This window comes from Lepidothrix coronata, unplaced genomic scaffold (genome assembly GCF_001604755.1).
Source record: "Lepidothrix coronata isolate B3197 unplaced genomic scaffold, Lepidothrix_coronata-1.0 Scaffold77, whole genome shotgun sequence".
Lineage (NCBI taxonomy): Eukaryota > Metazoa > Chordata > Aves > Passeriformes > Pipridae > Lepidothrix > Lepidothrix coronata.
In genome coordinates this window covers 1,220,227-1,244,080 of record NW_016690257.1, presented here as the reverse complement: position 1 = coordinate 1,244,080, position 23,854 = coordinate 1,220,227, and the positions used below count along the sequence as shown (strand labels likewise).

Here is a 23,854-nt window from a genome sequence, read left to right as displayed (position 1 = left end):
AACTGCTTTAATAAACAGGAGTAGAAGTCTGTACGATCGAGCACCCACAAATCCAGAACCTCCACAACAGCTGTATGAAAAGTCATATTAACACCTAAACTCTAACCTTCTCAGCCACAACTTGGAGGACACTTGTACCATTTGTTTGGGTCGGTTAGGATGATTCCTAACCTTCAACAAAAAATACAGACAGCAATTAATAAAAAAACCCACTCAGCCATCATGAGAATTAAAACTTTTATTAGTGTATTCACATATTAGGCAAATGCAACACGTATGAAGCTTATTTCTTAGGTTCACAAGTTCTACCAATACATTAGTCTACTGGTAAAACTAGCACAAACTGGTAACTGCTTTGCCAATTTTTGAAAGGTGTCTGGCCCACTTTTTCAAGGCTTGATTTTTGGTATTGCTTCTATTTCATTATGGCATAAAAATATCCATCACTATCATCAATTTATTCAAGTGATTAAAAGCTGTAACACTGGCCACATTTTTGTTCTCAAAGCTAAGTTATCACTAGCTGCACTTACAAAGTACAGTACTAGTGTAATGGATGAAACAATGGGAAAAACAGACAAAGGCAATCCTGCTACTGCCACGATAACAAAAGAATGACAGACAGCTAGATCACAAGATTGTTAGTAAGATGTGTATTTTTCAAGTTCATAATAACCCTTCTATACAGTTTTCCATCCCATCCCCAGCCCAGACTTATTTGTAGAATATATTTCAGAATATTTTTTAATATGGTGCTGCTGTAGTGTCCAAAGGTTCACAATAACATGCACTGTCATGAAGAACCTAGAAAGTCCTCCTTCGCTGGTCATACCTCAGCAACCACTATCCTAGAGGTTTTGCAGAAGCAACTACTTTTAATAACAAGGCCCATTATGACATAATGAATGCGTGTGATCTGGTGTGCAAGTAAGCTACACAAAGCCACTCAGATCAGAAATTTAAATTCTGTTACTGAAATATGTTAAGAAGCTGCATCTATTTAAAAACCTAAATAAAAGAGTCTAGTTTACCCTGGGAAAGGATTTTTCAAAGGCATTTGGCTCCAGAAACTAAACCCCATTATTTTTAGTGACATCTGTTCAATGAAAACATACAGATGTAGGGGGTAAGCCAATAACCTTGTGTACTTAATCCATGATCAAATGCTATGGTAAGTTCTCACTCCATGAGAAAAAAACCCACTGATTTCAATGATTTAAGGTACAAAGAGTCCCAAATTACAACACTGCCAGCAATAGTGCTGGCACTAGATGCATCAATTCAGGTGGGTAGGGAAAAGTAGACTCCCAGTGCAATGGATACTTGGAATTTACAATATGAATTCATTTTAGGCCCCATTAAGTATATAAAGTGTCTTAAGATTTCACAGAGGAATCTCAAGACATTTCTTTCCCTTCCAATGGAGGGATTTTCTTTTTCTTTAAGAAGGCAGCAAAAAGTTAAGCTTTTCTACAAGGAAAGTCTGCTTTTTATGTTTAGGACTACTCAAAAAACCTGCTTATATAAAAAAATATAAAAGAATAAGGGAGTAGAGTCTTGGAATCTTATGAGATATTTGCCCCAATCAAAAAACCAAACGACTATTTATGGGAATAAAATGTAGAACAGCACAATACTGTGATATTTGAGATCATGATACATTATCTGTACGTATACTTAGCTATTCATGTTATTGATAAACCATTAGGACACTCAATTATATACCCAATAAAAACACCATTAAAGAATCTTTAAAATTGTCGCTTCTTTCTGAAGAAGGCTTTTCTATACACTAAATTTTCATCTAGTATCAGAGTATAGGAAACAGAATCCACAAGGTGCTTTAACTGATGAGACCTCAAGTGCTGTTTTTCTTTTTTTTTTCTTTCCTTTTTTTTTTTTTAACCTTTTTTTTTTTTTTTCCATTTTTTAAAAATCTTTTTTGGATAGTAAACAGTTCATGGGGACCACACACAAATACTACGACAGAGGAGCTGTTATATTAAGTCTGTTGTTTGGACTCGATGTTTAGCCCACTGGTGAGGAAGGAGAAAGATTTAGGACATGCTGGAGCAGCGAACTGAAGGGGAGCCCATCTGAGTCAGTACTTTGTCCAGCCACTGTAGAGGTCCATTCAGATGAAGTTCAATCCAGCAAGGAGTGCTTGTTACCGTTTGGCGCCTAGAAAACAAAGAAATAGGGAAGTGGGAAGTCAGAAAGCAGCTGTGGCTGCCATAAAATTCTCCACCGTGTGATCGAGTATGTTTCCACACATATCTACTACACAGGAAGATAACAACCTGCAACCATTATCAAAACTGTTTTTCAGTCTTTGAAGAAAAAAAAAAAAAACAACAAAAAATCTCCAAAATTCCAAAACACTCCCACATCTGTAAGACACATCAATATTTACATGCTTGTCCTAATACATCAAGAACACTCCACTCTGGAGAATAACAGCAGTATTTGCTTCCAGGGCCACACCAAGAGCCTTACTTGTAAAAAGAAATTCAGACAGAATTGTCCAGTTGATGCAGTGTTCACATCACAGATACCCGTGTGCAGCTGTATCTCAACCTTCAGAGAGTCTGCATGCATAAATGGGTTTGAATTCTATAGACAACTACTGAGAAATATGGAATAGAAACCCTTGGTTCTGCGCTGTCAGCGTGGCCAAAGACCACGATGCTGTGGTGATCATAAGGTCTGGCTTTTTGGAGCAAATGGCACAATAAATGTATAAGGAAACTGGGAGATGTTGTCAGAAACACGACATCAAAACACGGTGTGTGGTTATCCTGTGCTAACTGATGGTATCTCAAAGGAACACCGAACCTTATCTCTGATTTCCTGTGATCTTACACTTCTACATGTGTTTTGTACTGTAACATCCTCACACAAACAATTTAAGTAAAAATTACATTTCCCTTGTCTTCTGCACTAACTTGCCTATAATTTTCCACACAGAAGCCCTTAATAAGACACCATGTAGCAATAGTCAGTAAAGCTGAAGGACTGACAACCATAAAAATTTCATTCACTCTCCCATATATCTTTGTTTCAGAAACCTGTTATTCAAAAATCTTCCTTCTCATCTCCAAAGTAAAGAAATCAGAACTGGACACAGTCTGCCTGAAAAATCCTGTTATTTCACTGTACCCACTCCAGGCATGGGAGTTTTCCCGAACTAGACTGGCAAGACTACTGTTGCTAAGCCAGTTTTTCCTAGTAATTCCAGCTATCCCAAGATTCAAAGGCAGCAGATTAGTCAGACACAAACCCAGCCCCTTCAGTTTTACTGTCGGCACTGCAGCCCTTTGCTTTAAGGAAAGCTGTTTATATAAACAGAGGAACTGAAAAGGCAGAAAGATTAAACCAGGGAGAAGATCGATTTCAAAAGTTTCACATTTTCTAGGAGAAGACAGCAGCTGAGGACTGTGCTCTCTCAGCACTCAACAAAACAGTTATCTTAGCCCCAAATGCCTATGCGCCAGAACAAAGTGATACAACAGAAAAACAATCTAAACCACAGGAAATATAATTCCATTTAGTCTTGAATCCTCTCCCAAAGAAGGAAGTTCATTATTCCACTGCTGTCAACTCCCCTATGATGTGTTTCACAACACACTTCCTCAAAATTTTATAACTCGTTCTGTTCAACAGCCCTGGCTTTGCACTACACTGGCAAAAATTGATAAAATAGTGACAGTCTCTGAGCAACCATCTCAAAGCTAAAAACTCAGGCTCTCCTACCCATGGATTTCCAGTTCATGTATCAATAATTAAGCCTCTACTGAACTTTCTTCAGAAGCTGATGCTAGACCTGGACAGTTCCTGTGCTACTGTGAACATCTGAACTTCTACCATCCTCAATTCAAACCAACATTTAACAAGCCAAAAGCTGTAAGCTATTTTGCCTACCAAGCTTATAAAACGTATCAGCTTGTCATACCTGCACGTTTATGCACATATGCCTAAAGTGCAAGTAATGCTTTGGCTCTGCCCAAGCCTGTTCTATGAGAAATGTTTTTTCATATAATAATGAAACACGGAAGTTTTAACAAGAATGATGGGTTTTTACAGTGCTTGCCTGGTCCGTTTTGACAAGTCAGACTACATTCATTTAAATTCAAGGTTGTGTTTGCTGGAGCCACCTCTTCTTGCTTTAATCCCAACTCAGCATAATTTACAAGTTTTGTGCATCAATAATTTATTAGCATCATCTTAAACAGAGATGCAAAGAAACTAGTTCGGCATTATGTTAGTAATCAGTTTCTGTGCTATTCTGGCAATGTCTCCACTGCAGCTTTTTCAATCCTATGGTGTATGAACAGTTTATAGGCTAATAACTAACATTCTCCCTCCTTTGAAACAACTTGACCAAAAGTTCTAACCCAGCACTTACACTCCATTCACTTCAAGCTGCCTCCATGTAATGTGACTGATTAAGCCTTTCTTCTGTTCAGATTAGAATGCTGTATTTAATTATGCCTAAGTGTATACATACTCCTTCAGAGCCAAACCCAATAGCTCTTTAAACCTGAGCCAGATTTCTTCTTGTGCACCTCTTCCTAACACAGAGGTACCAATTTATTCCATTACTCAAATTTCTCATTTCATCTAATTAGACTATTACAAAATTGGCTTAATTTAGCTGAGAAACCTCCCCCCCACACTGACACTAACGTATACATGTAGGTACTTCAAGAGCAGATAAAGCAATCAAACCCCCCAGATTCAGTGGAAACTATATGCCATTATTCAACTTCAGAAAGGATATAGATTAAAAAAAAAATCATTATGTATTGTATTAGGGTATTGATATGTCAGACTTCATTCTTTCAGTGGACAATTTCTAGAGAGGTTTAAGGGATTTGTTTAAAACCACATCTCTAGCTCTCCAAAATAATGAAATCTTTGAAACTGCTCTGTTAGAAGTCAATTACTTTTCTTCCTGAATTCCCATACTACATTAAAAACAGGCACTGTCCTCAACTACAGCTCTCAGTTTGTGCTAATAGAGAATACAATTGGAATCTATTCAAAAGCATCTAAACCACTATTTTTTCCATTCAAAGGACTGTTTTTAGAAGTTTTACTACACAAACACAGTCGTCTTACTCCTGCAAAGTTTTTTCCACTACAAGTTCCAAAATATTTGCCACCCCTTAAGTGCGTGCTCTCCAGTAATTTCATTCTGCAGGAGGCACTCCCAGTGACTCCAAGTCTTCCCGTTGGGTACCATCAAACCCCATCCTGCACCACAACCTAAGGAACTCACACTACACTCAGAACAGACTGATTGTATGTTCAAATGTCGAAATGACTGTACGTCTAACAATCAGAAAATAATCTCGCAGCACAAGCTGTGAAACTTCTAGGTCTTGTCAGGGATTTCACCATAACATGCAAGCCAGCAGGACTGAGCAAGGGAACAGAACTTTGACGACATTCCTTGCTCAACAGTTGGCTTCAGTGCAGCACTAAAATCAGTTTATGAACTTCATAACTTAGCAGTTCCATAGATGAGGAGGAGAAAAAGGAAAATATGGGTTCAATCTGCAGACAGCATACTCACAATAGCACTGAGAAGCCTCTATGTATGGCTTTCAAGCCAGACAGAAATACTTTGTTAGTGAAAGAACAAAAATGATTAACTCTAAAAGCAAAGAGGTTTTTCTCTTACCTGTACTCAGCCCCCCATCCTTTAACAAAGCTCATTCTTATGGTACACATTCTAGTAAGCTGATAAACTGCTTCAAAGCCCTGATTCACAGACTGAGCCAGAAGAGCAGCGAATTCTTGGTTATTAAAGATTTTTAGATTGCATCCTATAAAGAAAAGAAAAGCCAAAAAAAGGTGCAGTCAGTGAACATTTGTGTTTGCTACACAGAAGCCCAAAACTATGCAGAAATTACAAAAAGGAAAGCAAATGTCGTCCAGCGAATACCTTCACTGGGTATTTTCCCACAAGACCTTTGTGAGGCTACTAACCTGGTGGAATTTTGCACACAGTTGCAGGATGCCAGCCATATCTTTGATTACAGTTGGGGCTCTGAACAAAAATCGCACTATCACTTAGGCACTCAGCAAAAACTTCTCCACCAATGTAATAGAGACGCACTCCCCTCCCTGTAGCAAAAGTCACAGGTACTCTAGTTATGATATGACCCAAGTAGATTAGGAAACAAGGGAGTATTTTTTTTCAGAGAAGGCCAAGTTTTTTCCTCACAACAGAAACAGAAATTAATTATCCACAGGACCTCACTGCTGTGCTGACAGCTGTAGCAGGAGCAGAACACAATTAACTTGCATTTTTCTCCCACGAACGCACAATATTTGGAGGAGAAGAAGAATAAATTTGGTCAAAAGCAGGACAGAATTTTCTACCCATATGATAGCTTGTAATCAAATCCAAGCTCAGAAGCAGTGTTCATTAAAACAGAATTAAAACTTGTGCTAACATTAAAGCATTGTATGTGAAGCAGGACAGGCCACTGTGGTGAAAAAGGAAAACACAAGTATACCACTTCAACACTCTCTGCTTACATGCACCCACACCATTTCACAACCCACTGCATATCCCTGTGTTGCTTTATCAAAAACAACAGGACTTCATTTAGCCCTATTACAAAAAAATAACCATAAGATATCATATTGTCCACTTTTAAATTCTTATTTTGTTCTCTTTCTGAGATAGGAAAACAGATCTGTGTAGGTTATTTGCAGCAGAAGGTAAATAATGTGCAATTGATCTCCCAAAGAAAACTATTTATAATTAACAGATCCTTTAAAGGCCACGTTTTCCATTCCCCTTTTTTCTTTAAAACAATTCTTCAACAAAATGTGAGCTGCTCCATTAAAGAGTGAGAGCTCATTACATTTTTGGTTTTCCTCGTCATTGATCATTTTGACCAGTCATCAGCACAGGCACAGTCTAGGTTTCTACACATCTAAAATCTTATTAGACAAGCATTTGGATTTGGCATTTGGACTTGGCACATGGGGAGTCAAAAGGTTCTACTAAAGAGGTTGAAATTTTACTGAAAGTGAAAAACACAAAAGATTTAATGAATGTTGCTAATAAAAGAATCCATGAAAAAAAAAAAAGATAGTTTACTGAAGAACTTAAAGCCAATACAGTGCATTGTGGAAAACAACATTCTTTGATTAACCATTACAAAGGAAATCTTACTCATGTCAGAACAGTGTGTTATTTCAATGGCAGTTTTTCCCATTTCAGAGAAGAATTCAAGAAGTACTACCAATATCCATTCTGCATTTTATAAACTAGAATAAACTAAGCAACATGTTAATATTTTGTATTTAAAGCTTCGATTTCAATTATAAGCAACTCTTACTATAAACGCTGCCCAGGACAAAGAGGTCCAACAAGGAGCCTGAAAGGCAAAAACCTGACTCGTGGGATGCTTTGGTGCACCATCTTTTTTCCACAAGGCAAGAACAGCAACACGAGGAACAGAAATCTCACACAGCTGAGTGGCTTCCTCCTGTGCTGCCTGATGCCTGACAGCTTTGTGACGGCTGCTGCCACCAGGTTAGGGGCTACTGATTGAGGAAAGGCAGCTCCTTTCAGCTCCAGCCATCGCTACATCTCCTCCCAATTCCAACTGGCTTCAGTAGCAGAAGCTGCTACATTTTTCCCTGATTTTAGAAGTTGTGAGCTCTGTGTCTTTCCACTTTTGTCCTTAGCTAGAGGCCAAACTTTCCTTGGCAAGCCCTGAGAGGGAATGTTGATGTCTGGCAGCACAAGGGTGAAAGGAACCCAACACACATCCTACCTGGATCATTCCAGATAAATTAGCCGACAAAATGAAATTAGACAGTTAAAAGATCAGAGATCTTCACCTATATGTCGTCTTGTCATTTCCACCGTGGCATTTCTGTTTACATTGGAAAGCAGACCTAGACAAAATCGCTCAGAATTTGATGGATCTGTAAAGCCATCTACGGTCAGGGAAGGCTGGGACGCGTGGAAGGTTTCTCCCACTCTTTGATTCAATTCATAATATGCTATTGAACACCAAAATGCAGGCTCCGAGTAAGTAACTGGTTGCAAGTCTAAAACAAACAAACAAAAAATTTTTAGAACCCAAGCTTAACACAGAATTTGAGGCTGAAAGTAGAGCTATCTTCCCTGCTATTTGTCTCTCCCAGAAATGACAGCAGTAGTCTCCTCAAACTACTTCTATTATGTTTTGCTTGCTGTCCTTTTTACCTACCCCAGTAAACAGAATGGAATTCAATCTTCCACAGAAGGGAAGGAGGAGGGGGAGAAGGGGTGATCTAATCTGACCACAGCTCATTTAATTCAGTACTTGCATTTTGCTCGGCAAAATGATTAAGCTAATGGTGCTCTGAGCGCCAGACGTTGAGACATTCCTGTTGCCTTTCTGTAACTTGCAAACATTTTGGCAGCGTAAAAGAAAAGATTAAACTATCAAACACTGAACAACAGAAAGGAAAAAATAATATGAAAATTCTGTTCTCTTGCATTACACTAGATCTTATACTGTCTCTTTATCTAAGGGTAGTTCTAAGCTCCTTCTACTCTCCCTTGCTAGAACCCAGTATCTTCCCCGTGCATCTTCAACTTTTCCTGCGCTGCTTCCCCTTCTTACCTACCCTAAATACTTACTCAGCATTCTGAACAGCATTTTCCTGTCACATCCTGTCACCATTCCTTAAACAAACCCAGGGCAATCTGATCTTCCTGAGGCATTTACACAGACACACAGCAATGGCACCTGATCAAAGCAGGTGGGCAACTAACGTGGGAGCAACAACTGTGCTGCAGTCAGAGGTGAAACAGTACATGAGAAGAGCAGCAGAAGGGAGACAGCAAGTCTGGACAGCATTATGGACAGGCAAATGTCCTCTAAACTACTTATTTTACAAATGCTGTTCCTGCACACACAACATATGTCTCTTTGCTTGGAGCTCAAAAGTTACCAAAATAGAGCAGTTGTTAACAAGTTATTAACCCAGCCCTATTATATTTAACATCAGGAAGCCAACCCAACAGTCACCTCTTAATGCAACTCTTAATTTCTTAAAGTACATTTTCACTTTTAAAGTAATTATAACTATATAATGAAGAGTCATCACACACAGAGAAATAATTATAAGTATTTCCAGCTTACCCAGACTGTGATTAACTGGAGAGAGAGTACTAGGAGACAGCTCTGCTGGAGATCCTGTTGAAGCAATACAGATAGTTCCAGAGCAAATGGATTTTGTTATTTCAGCTGGGTAGGCACAACCATTATCTACACCACTTTTACATTGAAATTTTTCAGAATAAGAAACCTCAGAAATCCTACAATCAGTTTTCTGGAATATCACACACTTACTCTGAATTAAGATTTCATTCAATTTTCCAGATTTCTGGGAACCTACCCCTCCTTGTAAAGACTCAATTAACTTAGTGTTGTATTTGGCAGAGCTCTCCCTCCATGCACAAACTGTGAACATTATTTATGCACCTCTCCAGTGAGAAGGTAGTGACTTCCCAAATTCTGCGAAATAAAAGCTAAGAAAGAGTGGATGAGACAAGCAAGATATTGCCTTTCTGTTTTCATAGCAGAAGGTTTATCTTGGAAATGAGAAGGCTCGGGGGTGACCTAATGTGGCCTTCCAGTAGCTGAAGGGAGCCTGCAAGAAAGACGGAGAGGGACTGTTTACAAGAGCAGGTAGTGACAGGACAAGGGGGAATGGCTTCAAACTGAAAGAGGAGAGATTTAGATTAGGTACTAGGAAAATAAAAAACTTTACTGTGAGGGTGGTGAGGCCCTGGCACAGGTTGCCCAGAGAAGCTGTGGCTGCTCCTGGATCCCTGGAAGTGTCCAAGGCCAGGTTGGATGGGAGCAACTTGGTCCAGTGAAAGGTGTCTCTGCCCATGGCAGAGGGGTTGGAACAAGATGGTCTTTAAAGTCCCTTCCAACCCAAACCATTCTGTGATTATATGATTCTGTGATCTCCAGAAAAGAACAAGCTACATTTGCGCATTTGAGGAAATTATTCTTTTCCAGAAGGAGGAAGTTAAAAACTCAGAGAAACATGAACCCTCCAACACAATTTGCACACTAAAATGCAAAATACAGAGATGCTTTCACAGAAACATTCCCACAATGACTGCTTATGTCAGGCTGTTTTAATTAAGGTATCTATTGTCACATAGCGGGAAAATATTGCAGTTCTTACAGAAACTGGTGCAGTTGATTCCAGCTAACTAAAAATGGTTGCTAGAATTAGCTAATCAAGCACACCCAAGTCTGCTGGCACACAGTAGGAGGTTCTGATCCAGCACACTAACTGTGCTTTGTCCAAGTCTAAGGTCAACCACATTCTGCAGAAACCCTTTTACACAAAGGCTCAAATGCTTAATGTTTCTACAGCTTTTTCCACAGAGCTTTACCTACAAAAATTAATTTGAAACAAAGCAAAAGTGATAAGGTTGTCAGAGACAGGTTCTCAGAACACAGATTGTCTGTAACCTGTTTATTAGGCCAACAGACGTTTTGCTTCAATGAAGCTGTTTACTAGGGAATAGTTGAAACCAATTAACTATTAAAATCTATTTTAAGGATTTCTGGTGAAGATTTAATTAGAACTTGTATACTTCTGTTATGTAACAAATGTGATGTACTTAATACGGCTCAGAATGTTTTAAAAGCATTTCCCTAGCAAAAAACTATTTTGTTCATGAAACACTGAAAGTGGTATTTTAAACAGGTTGTACAGAGGAAAACTGCCATCACCTTTTGGGCTGAATTCGTGCTCCTACGCAGAGGGATCACAGCTAGTAATCCAAAGCCTTGCAAGTAGTGAGAAATAAATGTTACCTGTATCCATGCTTTGGTTCAACTGCTGGTCACTTGTTTCTCCATCTTCACTGATATATCCTGGAGGAGGTGTTTCTGTAAAAAAAAGAAAAACACACTGACTGCTTGAAAGACTGGGGAAATTTCCGTAGACTAAACACTTGGTGTTTTTGTCATCACGTCTTCAGGAGCTCCACGATACTGGAACACTGAATCAGAATGTCACTTTGCTGTACCTTTTTCCTTTCAGCAGGACTTCAAACACACTACCTGCCTTATTTTTATGTAAAATGTATCTTCCCTTGTATGCCAGTCAATTGCTCAAATATATGTAATTAACAGACAACTCTTGTTTGTTCCATTTAAGACAAAATACAGTCACTACAATGAGTAACAATTTTGCAATTGTGATCAACAGCTTTCATATGTAGTAGAATTACAAATGAAAAAAACCATCTGGTGGCTTCCACAAAAAAAATAACGTGAGCTATCTTTATGTAGTATAACCATCAGATCAGATACCCTCCTACACCTTACTGAAATTGTTAAAGATTTATTTTTCAGTTCAGTCCCCAAATCCATCTTTCTTCAACACCCAACAGTTGATTTCTCTCATTTATAATAACCATATTGACTACTTACACTGCACAAGCTCTATCATTATTATTACTACTACTTCTAAGCTCTATTAAAACCATCAGCTATTCCTTCAACTAGCTTTCTTTAAAGACAGTTACATAGACCAAAATAAACTCAGTACCAACTCTGAAGCATTCTGATACCAGAAACTGTGTCTAATTCCACAGAAATATCTTCAAAACCCAGGAGACTGTGCCTGTTCCTCTTCTCCATTCAAAATGCTCTTTGTAATCCAGATAATGAGTTAACCAACTGCCTTTCAGGAAATAATTTTCTTTGAACTGGGCAAATGTCTTTTCCTCCATATTAAAGGCAAACCCTGGATTTCTTCAGTGAAAGTGTTTGAAACTAACTATCTCTACAATCACCTTAGAATTGTCTCTGAAACTTCCAGGGATTAAACACTTTTAATTACATTATTAACAAACAATAGAAATTTAAAGACAAAACCTTTTTGCTTAAGAAGTAAAATAAAATTATACCAAATATCATGACTAAGTTGTACAGCAACACAGCAAGATCAGAAGGAAGTCAGCAAGAGGAAACTAGATTAAGTCAGTTGATTAAATTAAAATGAACTGAGAGAATTTAATCTTGGATTCATTCTGTAAAACGAGTGTGCTAAATATAGATGTGACAAAATTCAAGTGAGAAATTAAAAGGGTGATTAAGGGAAATCTTCACTAGAAAGAAGTGTGATAACAAAAATCATACCCGTTTTGAACATTTCTACAGAATCCATTGTGACAAAGTGGACTCCACCCTTGTCCAAATCATTTGCTGTAGTTAAGCCCACAGCCATGGTAAAAGGTCAATACCCATTTCCAGTCCAACCCACGCCTCCTGTTTCCAGTTGCTAGTCTAGGCTCTTTGGCACAGATTATTTTCCATGTCCACCTAGTACTAAGAATAGTTTAGGGTCAGAGGTTGAGCACCACCACAGCTGGAAATAAAAGCGCCAGTGTGGCATTAAAAATTTCCAGTAGAGCTTGAGTGCTGCCAGGAGTGTGGAGATAATGCAGCCCAGCACATCCACAACCTGGAAGGGAACACACAGCTCCCAAAGGCCTCCCTGTACTTTTGTCATTACCTGGGCCCAGCTGCAGGTGAAACCAACTTCTACCAACCTCTCTTGTAGACCAAGCACTGAGACAGCACTGGAGTGCAAAGCTACTACAGTCAGTCTGACCTGCCACTAAGGAAAAAGGTTCTCTGAAGAAGGCTAAGGTATTCAAGACTTATCAAAGCCTGGCTAAGTGTTCAAGATTAAGTCAGCAAGGTCAAATAAAGCAAGATTCCATGATATGAACACAAGAGGAGGCTGCCAGTGACAAAGAGAAGGAGGTAAGGTGTGGTTAGCTGCATAAACATTTGAAGATCATGTGAATACCCACAATCACCTTGAACAAACTCCCTGCATATAACTACTTTAGCTCATTTCCACAGCACTGGATTAGCAGTGGCTTTCCAGTAAGTTGTTTACAAGTGCTATCAAAAGCCCTCAGATCGAGTAAAAAAAGTATACACAAGTTAAGAAAGCAACACCAACTTCTAGCACCCTAAATTGCTCTTCATAGGTGGCAAATGATGTAGCCCAAATTAAACAGAAGAGATCAAATTAACTGATTTTTTTTTTATGCCAGTTCAATTCTTGGATACATTTGAAGAAAACACAAGTAACATTCTGTGTAACACATGTAGATACTATTTGTACACTGCACAAATTCGAGTTTCAAGGCAGTCATCTTATTCTTTCTGAGACTCCAGATGTGAATTTTCAGCTTGTTCATAACATGGATGCATTAAACATTTATGAGCAAACTTCAGCTTTACTTGATTTTGCACTCCAGGCAGCTTCCTGAAGAGATAGGAAACAGGAAGCTGGGTCAGGAAACAAAGGTCACTGATTTCATGTTTCAATAAGGATAACAGGGTTTTGGGTGCACTGCAGCACATTAGCCTTGGAAATTTGTTTTGGAGTGGGAAAGGGGCAAAGAGAGGGAGGAGGAATTCTTATCAGTTCAATGTTGCTAGACTGTTCTTTCATACTAAAAAAACAAACTTGCATGCACACAACAGCAACAAAAAGCCAAAGCAGACCTTGACTGATAGTGAACTACAGATTGAGACACTTTTAAAAGTCACTGCTTTGCAACTTAAAAGTTTTCTCCACATACTGCATGTGATGAGATTGAGCATCAGTTTATTACTCAATCTCCAATGCACAGTTTTGGCAACCCCTCTATGTTTGTGAAACAGGCTTAAAGCTTAAGATGAAGGTCTATTTTGTACTCGTTAGCATCCTGAATTTTGAATAAGCTACTGAAACCAAGTAAGCTATTGTGAAACCACAGCACTAAGGCTTCACACAGGATATCTCAGTTGTTTAAGGTATGGTGCTAGTAACACCAAGGTTGTGTGTTTGATTCCTGGTGGAATTCCTAAGTGAATGGGAGTGGCCATTCACGTAGGAGTTGGACTTGTTGATCCATGTGGGTCCCTTCCAACTCAGAATATTCTGTGATTCTGTGATCATGTTCTGCAAACAGAAGTGTTTAGGTATTTCCATTGGAATTAACACATGAAATCAACTAAATCTAGTTTACTGGAGCATACATCAATTAATTTGATTAGGAGGATGGAATGACCATCTTTGTTCCAATGGCATGATGCTAAACATACTGTTTAGAGTGGGAGTTAAGAAAATACCTGGTATGTAATTGCTCTGTGGCTCAATTCCAGCTGGAAAGTTAGTGTTTTCAGGAATGGAATGGGTATAGTCATCGAGAGGTGGCAGCTCCGTTAGAATCTCAGTGTGCCGTGGCACTAGCACAGGAGGCAACACTGGAAAGGAAAAATTCAAAACATTAGTAAGACCCTCAAAACAAATGATTCTGTAAGGTAATAGGAAAAAAAAAATCTAAAACATCTCACAATTTCTTCAGCTGTTCTGAAATTTTGTGAATCTCAGTACTGCTAATAGCACAATTACTGGAAGAGATGGATTCCTGAGGTGCTCCAAGTAAGACTGTTCCATACTAGCAAAGGTAAATCAACTCTGTTCTCCTGTTGGCTCTGGATCATACTTAGCCAGCTGGAAGCTGCTAGCGGTCCTAGAAGTGTTTATCAGGACTACTCAACAGATTTGTAAAGATTTTTCAGTAACTTTACTATCAAAAACTATCAGGGATACAATCTCACGTAGAGATGCCGCAACAGAAAGTCAGAAGCAGTCCTCCTACCTGGTGTCTCCACTCTCTGGTAGTGGTAAGGGTTTACACATACTTCATCCTTTTTAAGATTAAAAGCATATTCACAGTTTTCAATTGCTTTAAGTTCATGGTGGCTGTGGAGGTCTGGCCAGCGCCACAAGCGACAGTAAATGACGTGTGGCAATCCTTTGCGGTGGGACACCTGCAGACGGCCATCGAGGGATCTGGAGAGGAAAGATGAGGAGAAGTGTTTACAGACTGTCTCTTAATCACTCAAGCAACAGAGTACACACACGGGAGATGGGCAGTTTATCCTCAAATTCAGTGCACTGACAGTGCTAGTGACATTTATAACTCTTGTTAAAAGGCTTCAAATGTGATAAAAGTGATCACACCAAGCAGTGTCTTAACTTATTTTTGAGCTGCTCAAATTATTGCCAGTGAATTTAGAGTTCATTAAAAGCCACTTCAAGTCCAACCAAGTACGACTGCTTCATATACTTTTTCATATACTTCTTTATTTTAAATGCAGAAGACAGTTGTTAAAAATAAAATAAAAATCACACACTTAATGGTCCCTTCCACTGCTAAACCTCAAGGCTTTGTTATGGCATGGATGCTTTATGGCTTTAAGCATAAGAATTCCCACAGGACTGCAAATAAGCCTATAAGCAGTCAGCTGCCCAAGTGATCCACATGGCAGTATAACTGTAATGCAAAAAGCATGAATGCACATCTTGTAAGGGCTGTACAGTTTATCTTCTTCACTTCATCTGCCTTGCTACCAGCTGAAAACGTTTTGCTAGTTTTAAGACAGACTGCATATGCTTACACAAATGCAGATGTTTATGATTGTTATGGGATGGGAGACAAACCTCAATACACAAATCAAGTAATGTGACATGAAAAAATAAAGACCCTGTTTAGAATTTGCCCACCATTAACTACTGAAGAATTTACAAACAATTCTTTAGTAGCTCGTATCTGAGCCAATTAGCAAGATTTAACTGAAAGCTTGTGGCATACAAAGCAGTTTAAACACTTTGTAAGATTAAGTCTAAAGAATTAAGTTTCCAACTTTGTTAATATAAATACCAAATCACATTAGAGCTTGCATTTAACAAGTCTTCCCATTCTTTCAATAGCACTGGCGTGAAAAAAGAATACTGCAGAATTAGAGTTTCATTGGTCAAAACATCAGCTAAGAACATTGGATTTCTACACTGGCAAGGAAATATTTTTAAATGCTGTACCATGAGAGGCCTAGGAAGCATTTTAGTCTATTTTACAGCTAAAGCATCCCATTACAGACCCTCCAAAGCCAATCCCTCCCACAAGATTTCTATGATGCGAGAGAGGGCAGAATATTCACCTGGTTTGTTCAGAGAAGCTGTAAAGGCCTGTTGTATCCCACTGATCTATCGTGTTTGGTGTACTCAGTCCCCAAATTTCAGAGCAAGTGCTGTGCATAAATTGAAAACAAAAACAAAAAATTGATATGAATATGGAACATGGTTATTCAAAACACCATGATGTCAAACATGGAAAAAATGTACAGAACACTTCCTTTCACATAGAAGATAGAGCACTGTTAGACTTGCATTTACACTCACATCTCATGCTATATTTTCTATATGAAGGAGGCTATCAAAATGGAACAAGTGATTCAAGGTAAATGATAAATGTTTTTAAAAGATGAACAAGTTCTCAGGTTTTTAGTTGATACAGTTGCAATGTTCCTTAAAACAGGCAAAACTTCCTCAGCCTAGTTCTTTATGAAATTCAATTTTAAAAGGTAGTTTCTGGGTTGGGTTTTTTTGTTTTTGTTTGTTTTTAAACATAAACTGCCCTAGGAATTCAAACAAAGGCCATGTGTATCCAAAACTGAACATCAGAATCTAACATTCAGGTACCACCACTTACGCATTAATTTTATTCTCCATGAACACACCAATTTGCTGCTTTTCCCAAAACAGGAAAATTCTAACTCTGAAGAAAAACATGTTAGAGCTGATACTTCTCACTGTTTTCTGTACTCTCCTTGATTAAATAGCTAAATGTTCTTTCCCACAGTATACAAAATATGAGTGTTTAACATAGTTTTACAATGTAGTATTTTAAAAACTTTAAGTGCTAAATTAAGCAGGAAGGGAAGGAGAGATAACCAAGTCTTAACCAAACTGCTTTGAGGACAAGATCACAACAGTAAAGATAAAGGAACCTTCAGTTACAGACACAAATTAAAAGCAGCAGCAGAAAACAGCACGGGACTGTAAACAGGCAGCAGACTCTCAGAAGCATAAATTAAGCTCAATTCTATCATATACTTGTTCTGTGGCCACTAAAAATGGACAGTTTATTTTATATAAGTTACACACAACTAGATCTTGCACCTCAGAAATTAAGAGAATTTGGCTCACAAGCACCTTAGATCTTTGCTTCCTGACTGGAGAACCTGAAGCTCAATTGGCTGCTACATTACCTTTACAATTAACAGCCTCTGAAGAGCTGCAACAGAAAGAATCCACATTCACCAAACTCCTGGTTTTAAATCTAGGTGTTGTGATTTAAATTTAAATTACTAAATTTAGCTGATGCGTTCACAAGTTTGGATTGAGTGCTTCAGGGAAGAGAAGTGAGGTAGGTGTTTTCATTTCTCCTCGTTACACAGGGAAAATTCATTAGTGTTATGAAACAAAGGAGCAGATAGCACAGCACTGGACTTAAAACCCACTTTCAAGGCTGACAAGCACCTCAGTTCTACAATGACTTTAATAAAACCCAAGTGTGGGCTACTGGTGAAGGGAATGAATAGGTCTTGCCCCCTTCTTGCCTGTACCACACACCTTATTTCTAATCCCATCCCAGGGAGGCTGAAATGTCCATGAAATTGAGCAGCAAACCCAAACCAATAAACTGGTTACCCGACCACAGAACATACGTGGCTCAAAATACAAGTTGTGAGAGTTACTTTTCAGTCAAATCACTTCTGTTCACCACAGAGCTACATGAGCACTACAAGGAGAAGCAAGAGTGTAACTGTGGGCAGCAGCAGCCTGTTAAATAAAATACGGCCTTTACTGGTTACAGACAAAAGTAAAATCTTGTACTAGATGACTTTGTCTAGCAGAGAGCAGCAGAGAGCCAGAGATGAAGGCCCATTCTGACACAGATCCAGCTCTTCAAAAAAGCCAACAACTACCCCAAACAAATTGCATCCATCTCTGACACAAGAAGCATCACAGTTCTCCAGAGCAAATGGGTAAAGAGGGATCCTGACCACCACAGCATCAGCAGAGCCTGCAGCCTCACTTTTTCACATTCCACATTCCATTTCACATGCCTCCAGAAGGGGTGGGCTGCCAGCAGCTTCCTAAGGATAGAAACAGTTGCCCTGAAGACACACAGGCAGGCTGTGGGACACCAGGGAGCATCCCTGCACTGTACTGTGTCCTTAAATATGCACCACTACTGCTGGTAAGACAGATCATCGTGTACCTGCAATTAGAAGAACAATCAGCAGACACAAAGCCTACTGCAAGTTAATTGACACAGTCAGCTCTGACAGCTCAGTACCTTAGAGCAATGGATCCCTTATACAAGGCAGTGCTCCAAAGCTGACACTGTCACACAGACTACACATTCCCAAAATTATGGAGTGCATCACTGGTGCAAGCATGACATGCCACACATTTGGTTCATAAGTCTTTTAAGATGATACAGACCTTTCACAGCCCTTGACAAAGCACAATGAACTGGAACAGTATTTTATATTGCTAACCTCTTCTCTCTATAAATATTCAAACTGTCAAAGCTTACAGCATATTCTACAACCTACAGAAAGACAAACAGTATCCTGAAGTGACTGTGTCACAGCACAGAGCCATAGCTTGGAATGAAGCTCAGGACACCACAGAAGCAGGACAGGCCAAGAGGTACAGAAAAGTGACCAGTTAGATCAAAACTGCTCCACTGTTCAGCAGCTTACACGATACGCCATCTCCTAGGATGTATAACTGCTTAGAGCTGGGAGTACTATAAGTGTTTTACTGGCAGATCCACACTAGGACTATATTCCAACAATTGACAATCAAACACTGAAGAGCCTGCAGGAAATCACTCTGTATTATCAATAAAGTCAGCTCAACACAGCTTTTACTGTTCACTGGAAGAAACATCTGAGGAAATAAAGTGGTTTGTCCACTCTCCTGCTCACATAAAAGATCCATTGCCTACAAGATGCAAGACCGTCCCCCCACCACCACGTCACCCAGGCAATAAATTAGGACTCTTAATATTCACACGCACGCACACCAAATCAAAATGAAATTCCTCACAACCCTAAAAACCATACTTCACACACAGCACTTCCATGAAAGGCCACACTATGCTCATTCATACACAAGCAACTGCCTGACAGAGAGTAGGCATGCCTACCCATCCCAGAAAGGTGGTGCTGGAAAGGTGACTGAATTCTGAAAGATGTTTCAACCACCACTAAAACCATCTGAAAGGAAGACAGGAGGTACAGACTTTTTAGTAGTGCAGAATTACAGCCTCAAAATAAATAGGAGTCGTTCACTCCTAAATCTACCTTTTTGAGGCATCCAAAACCCCTTGTGATGCAAAGAGTCCTTTCAGTGCCTTAGTCCATAAAGATTTTAGGACTAACATCTGTACTCATAAGTTAAACCTTGTCTGGAATCATTCCCAGTCCTTGGAACTGGGAAGGAACTGCTAGAAGGCAGCTAGGACATTCCCCAGCACCAGGCTGTGCCAATTAATGTTCTCCCACACAATTCCCAGGTTTGAGACCATTGGGACCTCTCGCACTGGGCAGTTCAGATGCAGCCCCCTGCCCTGGTATCTAAGAGTTGAAGAGTATGGACAAGGCAGTCCTGAGCCAGTTGGACACGGTGCCTGGGAATGTTCCCAGACACGTTTAATTTATTAGGAGGGAGGCAGCCAAGACATATCACCATTTCACCTTTAATATGCAGACTGCCCTCAAACTGCAGTCTAGAAGCACACTTCAGGCTTTGTATTTTACCAAATGGGGGGTGTTGGTTATGAACACTGTAAACTGAAGCGCTGATAAGCCATCATTGTTTCCAAAATATAATTTGGCTCCTGTGTACAAGATGTATTTAAATCTTTCCTGTGTAGACGGGGCTTAAATATACTCCAAAATACAAGCTTAAAGCTAATATACTTCCTCTCACCAGAGCAGACGCTTGCATAACAAGGAGCATTTTCACCACTGTTCTCAAAACAATTTGGCTGTTGACAGAAACAAGTCAACATTTGGTCAACAATACAACAGCTAGTTTTTTATCTTTTCAACACGAGCTCAGAATAGCAAATCGCCACAGTCTCTGGCCTCCAGCACTCCCAGAGCAGGCCTGCTTAAATTGTTACTTTTGCAGATCCCACGAAGTAAGTGAATTTATTACAAGGGACTTCAGGGATATAAAGCATCAATTTGGCTCAGTTTCCCGGGTGATCTGAAGGTCCAACAAGAGAAAACTATTTCCTAGAGAAAGGAGAAATGGTGAAAAAAAAATGCTTGCAAGGAATAACAACTACTCCTTGAGACCCAGGGATTTGTAGGGAAAAGTTAAAGTCTAGCAGGTATCTGATTGAGCTGCTACACACTAAACTTAGGACAACTGGGGTTTGGGACTTTTTGGGACTGACCAGAGGACTGATGAGATGAAGAAAGTGTCACACAAGCTAATACTGAGTGGAATTGAAGCTACTTCCAGTGGAGCCATTCCCTAAAAGGAAAGGGTTGCAAGAGCTGGTGTTTCAACCTGACTTTTTATCTGCTTATAGCAGCATCTTAGATCATATTATACAATTCTGGCAGGATGAATCTTTAATGTGGCTATCAGCATGCAACAGCACACAGTATGCCTTCACTTCTTCCATTTCATCACTTCCTTTAACAGGAAAATCTGAGTTCCAAAAAACCCGCACTCTGAGCAAGAAATTACCTAAACAGTAAAGAGCTGTGGCAACACTTCACAGTTTTCAGACAAAACGCCAAAACTGTCTTTCTTCAGTAAGACAGAAAATAGTGACACACACAAGAAAAATGTGGACACAGGAAAAAAACTAAATATTAAAGATAACCCAAAAGTACTTGTATTCCCTTATCTACATGACATGGATCATGTCCTCAGTCAGCATCAACAATACAAACTATCTTAGTGGAGTAACAGTTATCTGTAAGCTTATTACAAAAACGGGACTATCAAGTCCTCATTCAACTACAGATGAATTACTGATCTGCCCATGAAGAATGAACACAGACAAACATGGTTATTAGAACAAATGCTCATAAGGAAGCAATATAATTGCTTTAATGAAGGATATCCCTACTGGAGGAATTAACATCCACATCAAAATCCCTAATAACCAGATAAAAACTACATGGGATGAAGCAGTCTAAAGTGAGGTGCTGTACTGACCTTCACAAGGCCAAAGGTACAGATAGGCATCATATCATCTGGAACACACTGCAAAACCAAATTCTTGTATTTGTGATATGATTCACGGTAAAGGACACTGCAAGATAAGGCTGAACAGGGTAAGATGACCATCACCAAACAGCACATTAATGTTAGTCTGTGACAGCACAGCCTCATCTCAGTCAATGCAGAAAGACAGTTACATCTTGGCTTGCAGCTGCAGGAACTGTTAACTAGAAACTTCACCAGTTGGAGATGTAGCTACACAGAACAATCCACAATCCCCTCACTGATGTCCAGATGCCAGCTACTAAAGCCTACTGGTACTCAACCTAGGCCGCTTAATTAGGATCAGTTTCTCAACACAGCTAAAAGCCAGATGTACTGACTTGCAGATCTAAGCAAGCATGTGCAAATACTGTCCAAATACTCCTGGCCACAACATCAACAAGCTGGTGCCTATCCACAGCACTGTGCTGCACACACCAAGACATCCCTGCACTTTCCGTCCCTACACTTTCCCCAAATGCCTTTGCAAAACAGCAGATACAACCAGGGATAAAGGTGGTAGGTCTTGTCAATGATACTCATTTTTATAGAGATGCTGTTTCATTTGAGGCTGTAGCTGAAAGAACCTGAAGCCAGCACAATTTAAACAGCACCTTATGTGCACCAAAACTACCACACACGCGCTTAGACTTGTCTCTGTATATCACTGGTTGTTGAATTTATTACCAATTTTTACTGAGAGATAGAATGAACAAATAGTTATCTTACCACTATATACAGTTTTGGCAATACTGTGTGCTCAAGGTACTTTTTATACTAAATGAAGGGCTTGCAACAAGCACAGCATCAGATGAAAGCAGGCAGAACCCCTTCAAAGATATTTACATGTGAAGTACCAGAAACTCTATAAAGAAATGGTTAAATATTGCCACAATTCATAACTGCAGTTATACTTTCTTCCTCAAAGTCTTGCAAAGTGGCAAGAGAAGCTCTAGAGGAGCTAAAAAGGCACTGAGTTGACAGCCTCCTCTTTACCTGAAGTGGTAGCACTAGAAATATGACAAATAAAACCTGAAATGCAAATAGCATTGTGCTAGTCAAAAACAGCATTCTAGAGAAAACATTACAGAATGGTCTTGGACATTTAATTTGCTTATTTGTGAAGTATTACATTAAGCCCCTAACTTCCTTCCTGAATCTTCAACATCTTTCAGAATCTGCAGCCACTAACAAGTTTGCCAAGTTCATGCTCAAGGCAATCTTTTCCATTTGTCTTTCTCCTGCACCTTATAATCATGAGCCTTTCCTCCACTAAATCTAATTTGTCTGCCTCTATTTTTTCTGAGGCATTTGTAGGGCTGGAGCTGTGGCTGAAACGAAAAATAATTTCAGCAATCTGTGACAGTTCTCCATTTTATCTGTTTTAAAGTGGTAGATAAGAATGAAAGATAAGTTTTCCAGTTCTAGAATTCTCACGCAAAGTCTTCCCTATTGCACTGAGCCTGACACCAGTTTTCACTTACGTTTTTACTCAAAGACTAAGCACCAAAAATGCAATAAAACCATAAATGATGATTGGGTTTTTCACTTGAACTAGCGAAGTTACTTAGCATAAGCACACAAATATCTTTATACTAACCTAACTAACACTTACCAGACTTACTACACTGACTTAGGCTCTGGTTCATCACTGGTGCACCTAGACTGAAACTGCACTCCTATGAAGACACTGCCCATTACGCTCCACTGATACAACCTTTGAGAAAAGGCTCAATGAGTTGACGGATGAAAGAACAGAATCCTTCCTCTCACACCAGTTATCTTCTCCTTGATGCAACTGAGGTTCAAGAGCAGCTAAGGTGACACATCAAACCTTTGGAGCTAGCTCAGAGAGGGTCTTCAAGGTCTCCAGTAATAGGAAAGACAGAACTGAAAGGTTTAGGTGTAATAGAGACAAAACAAAGTCAGCAATTTAAAAAGTTCATTGGCTTACATGCAGTATTGTATTCAGCACAGAAAGTTCCTACCAAATCTACCTGACCATGGTTTCCTTAACTCTGGGTTTCAGATGAAAATATGAGTAGCTGCCTTTATATTCTGACTTGATGGTCCTTTCTATATACTAACAATTAGCATTTTGCACTATTACAGCCTAAAATGCCTACAAACCAGAGAGCACCTGTCTCTGCAAACAGCCCCTCAGTGAGCTGTACAGACAGCTGCCTGAACAAAAGCTCTCTGTAAAATCCAGTTTGGCGGGCCTAAGTGTCTCAGCTACTGAAAGGTATGTTGCTCGTGGTTTCTCTTCTCCATGCTGGGGGTGACAGGGGAAAGGTTACTTGCACTATGCTCACTGAGAAAACAAAGTGATCTGTAATAACAACACCAAGTTCCTTTCATGAGATATCTACCATACTCCTTCTTTGAATCATTTTGCATCCCTGCAGAACTGACCAATGTTTTCTCTTGCATCTCCATCATCCCAAATTACAGTGACAAAATGTCATCTGCTCACTTAAGTGCACATAGCCAGGCACACACATTCATCAAATGGAATGACTTGAAGCTGCAGCAGTTCACTCCCGCTTGAGAATGATGTGAAGTTACACAGAGGTCTTGATCTCATTTTCTTGCAACACAAAATGCAAAGATCCAGGAATTCAGTATGAAATGACGA

The 23,854-nt window shown here is 39.4% G+C and overlaps 1 protein-coding gene across 3 annotated transcripts in view; it reads right to left on the bottom strand.

Moving 5' to 3' along the window:
- Positions 1-220: 220 nt before the first annotated feature.
- SMAD2 (SMAD family member 2) overlaps positions 221-23,854 on the bottom strand; it is a 49,586-nt gene continuing 25,952 nt past the window's right edge. For 2 of the 3 annotated variants that reach the window (XM_017819795.1, XM_017819794.1), the window contains exons 3-11: positions 16,068-16,157; positions 14,726-14,919; positions 14,193-14,327; positions 10,866-10,940; positions 9,165-9,218; positions 7,870-8,082; positions 5,995-6,132; positions 5,687-5,831; positions 221-2,181 (exon numbers count right to left, since the gene is read on the bottom strand). In XM_017819795.1, the coding sequence (XP_017675284.1) occupies positions 2,058-2,181; positions 5,687-5,831; positions 5,995-6,132; positions 7,870-8,082; positions 9,165-9,218; positions 10,866-10,940; positions 14,193-14,327; positions 14,726-14,919; positions 16,068-16,157 (1,168 nt within the window). In that variant the 3' untranslated portion in view covers positions 221-2,057. The remainder of the gene's footprint in view (positions 2,182-5,686; positions 5,832-5,994; positions 6,133-7,869; positions 8,083-9,164; positions 9,219-10,865; positions 10,941-14,192; positions 14,328-14,725; positions 14,920-16,067; positions 16,158-23,854) is intronic. The other variant, XM_017819796.1, reaches the window with a different exon arrangement.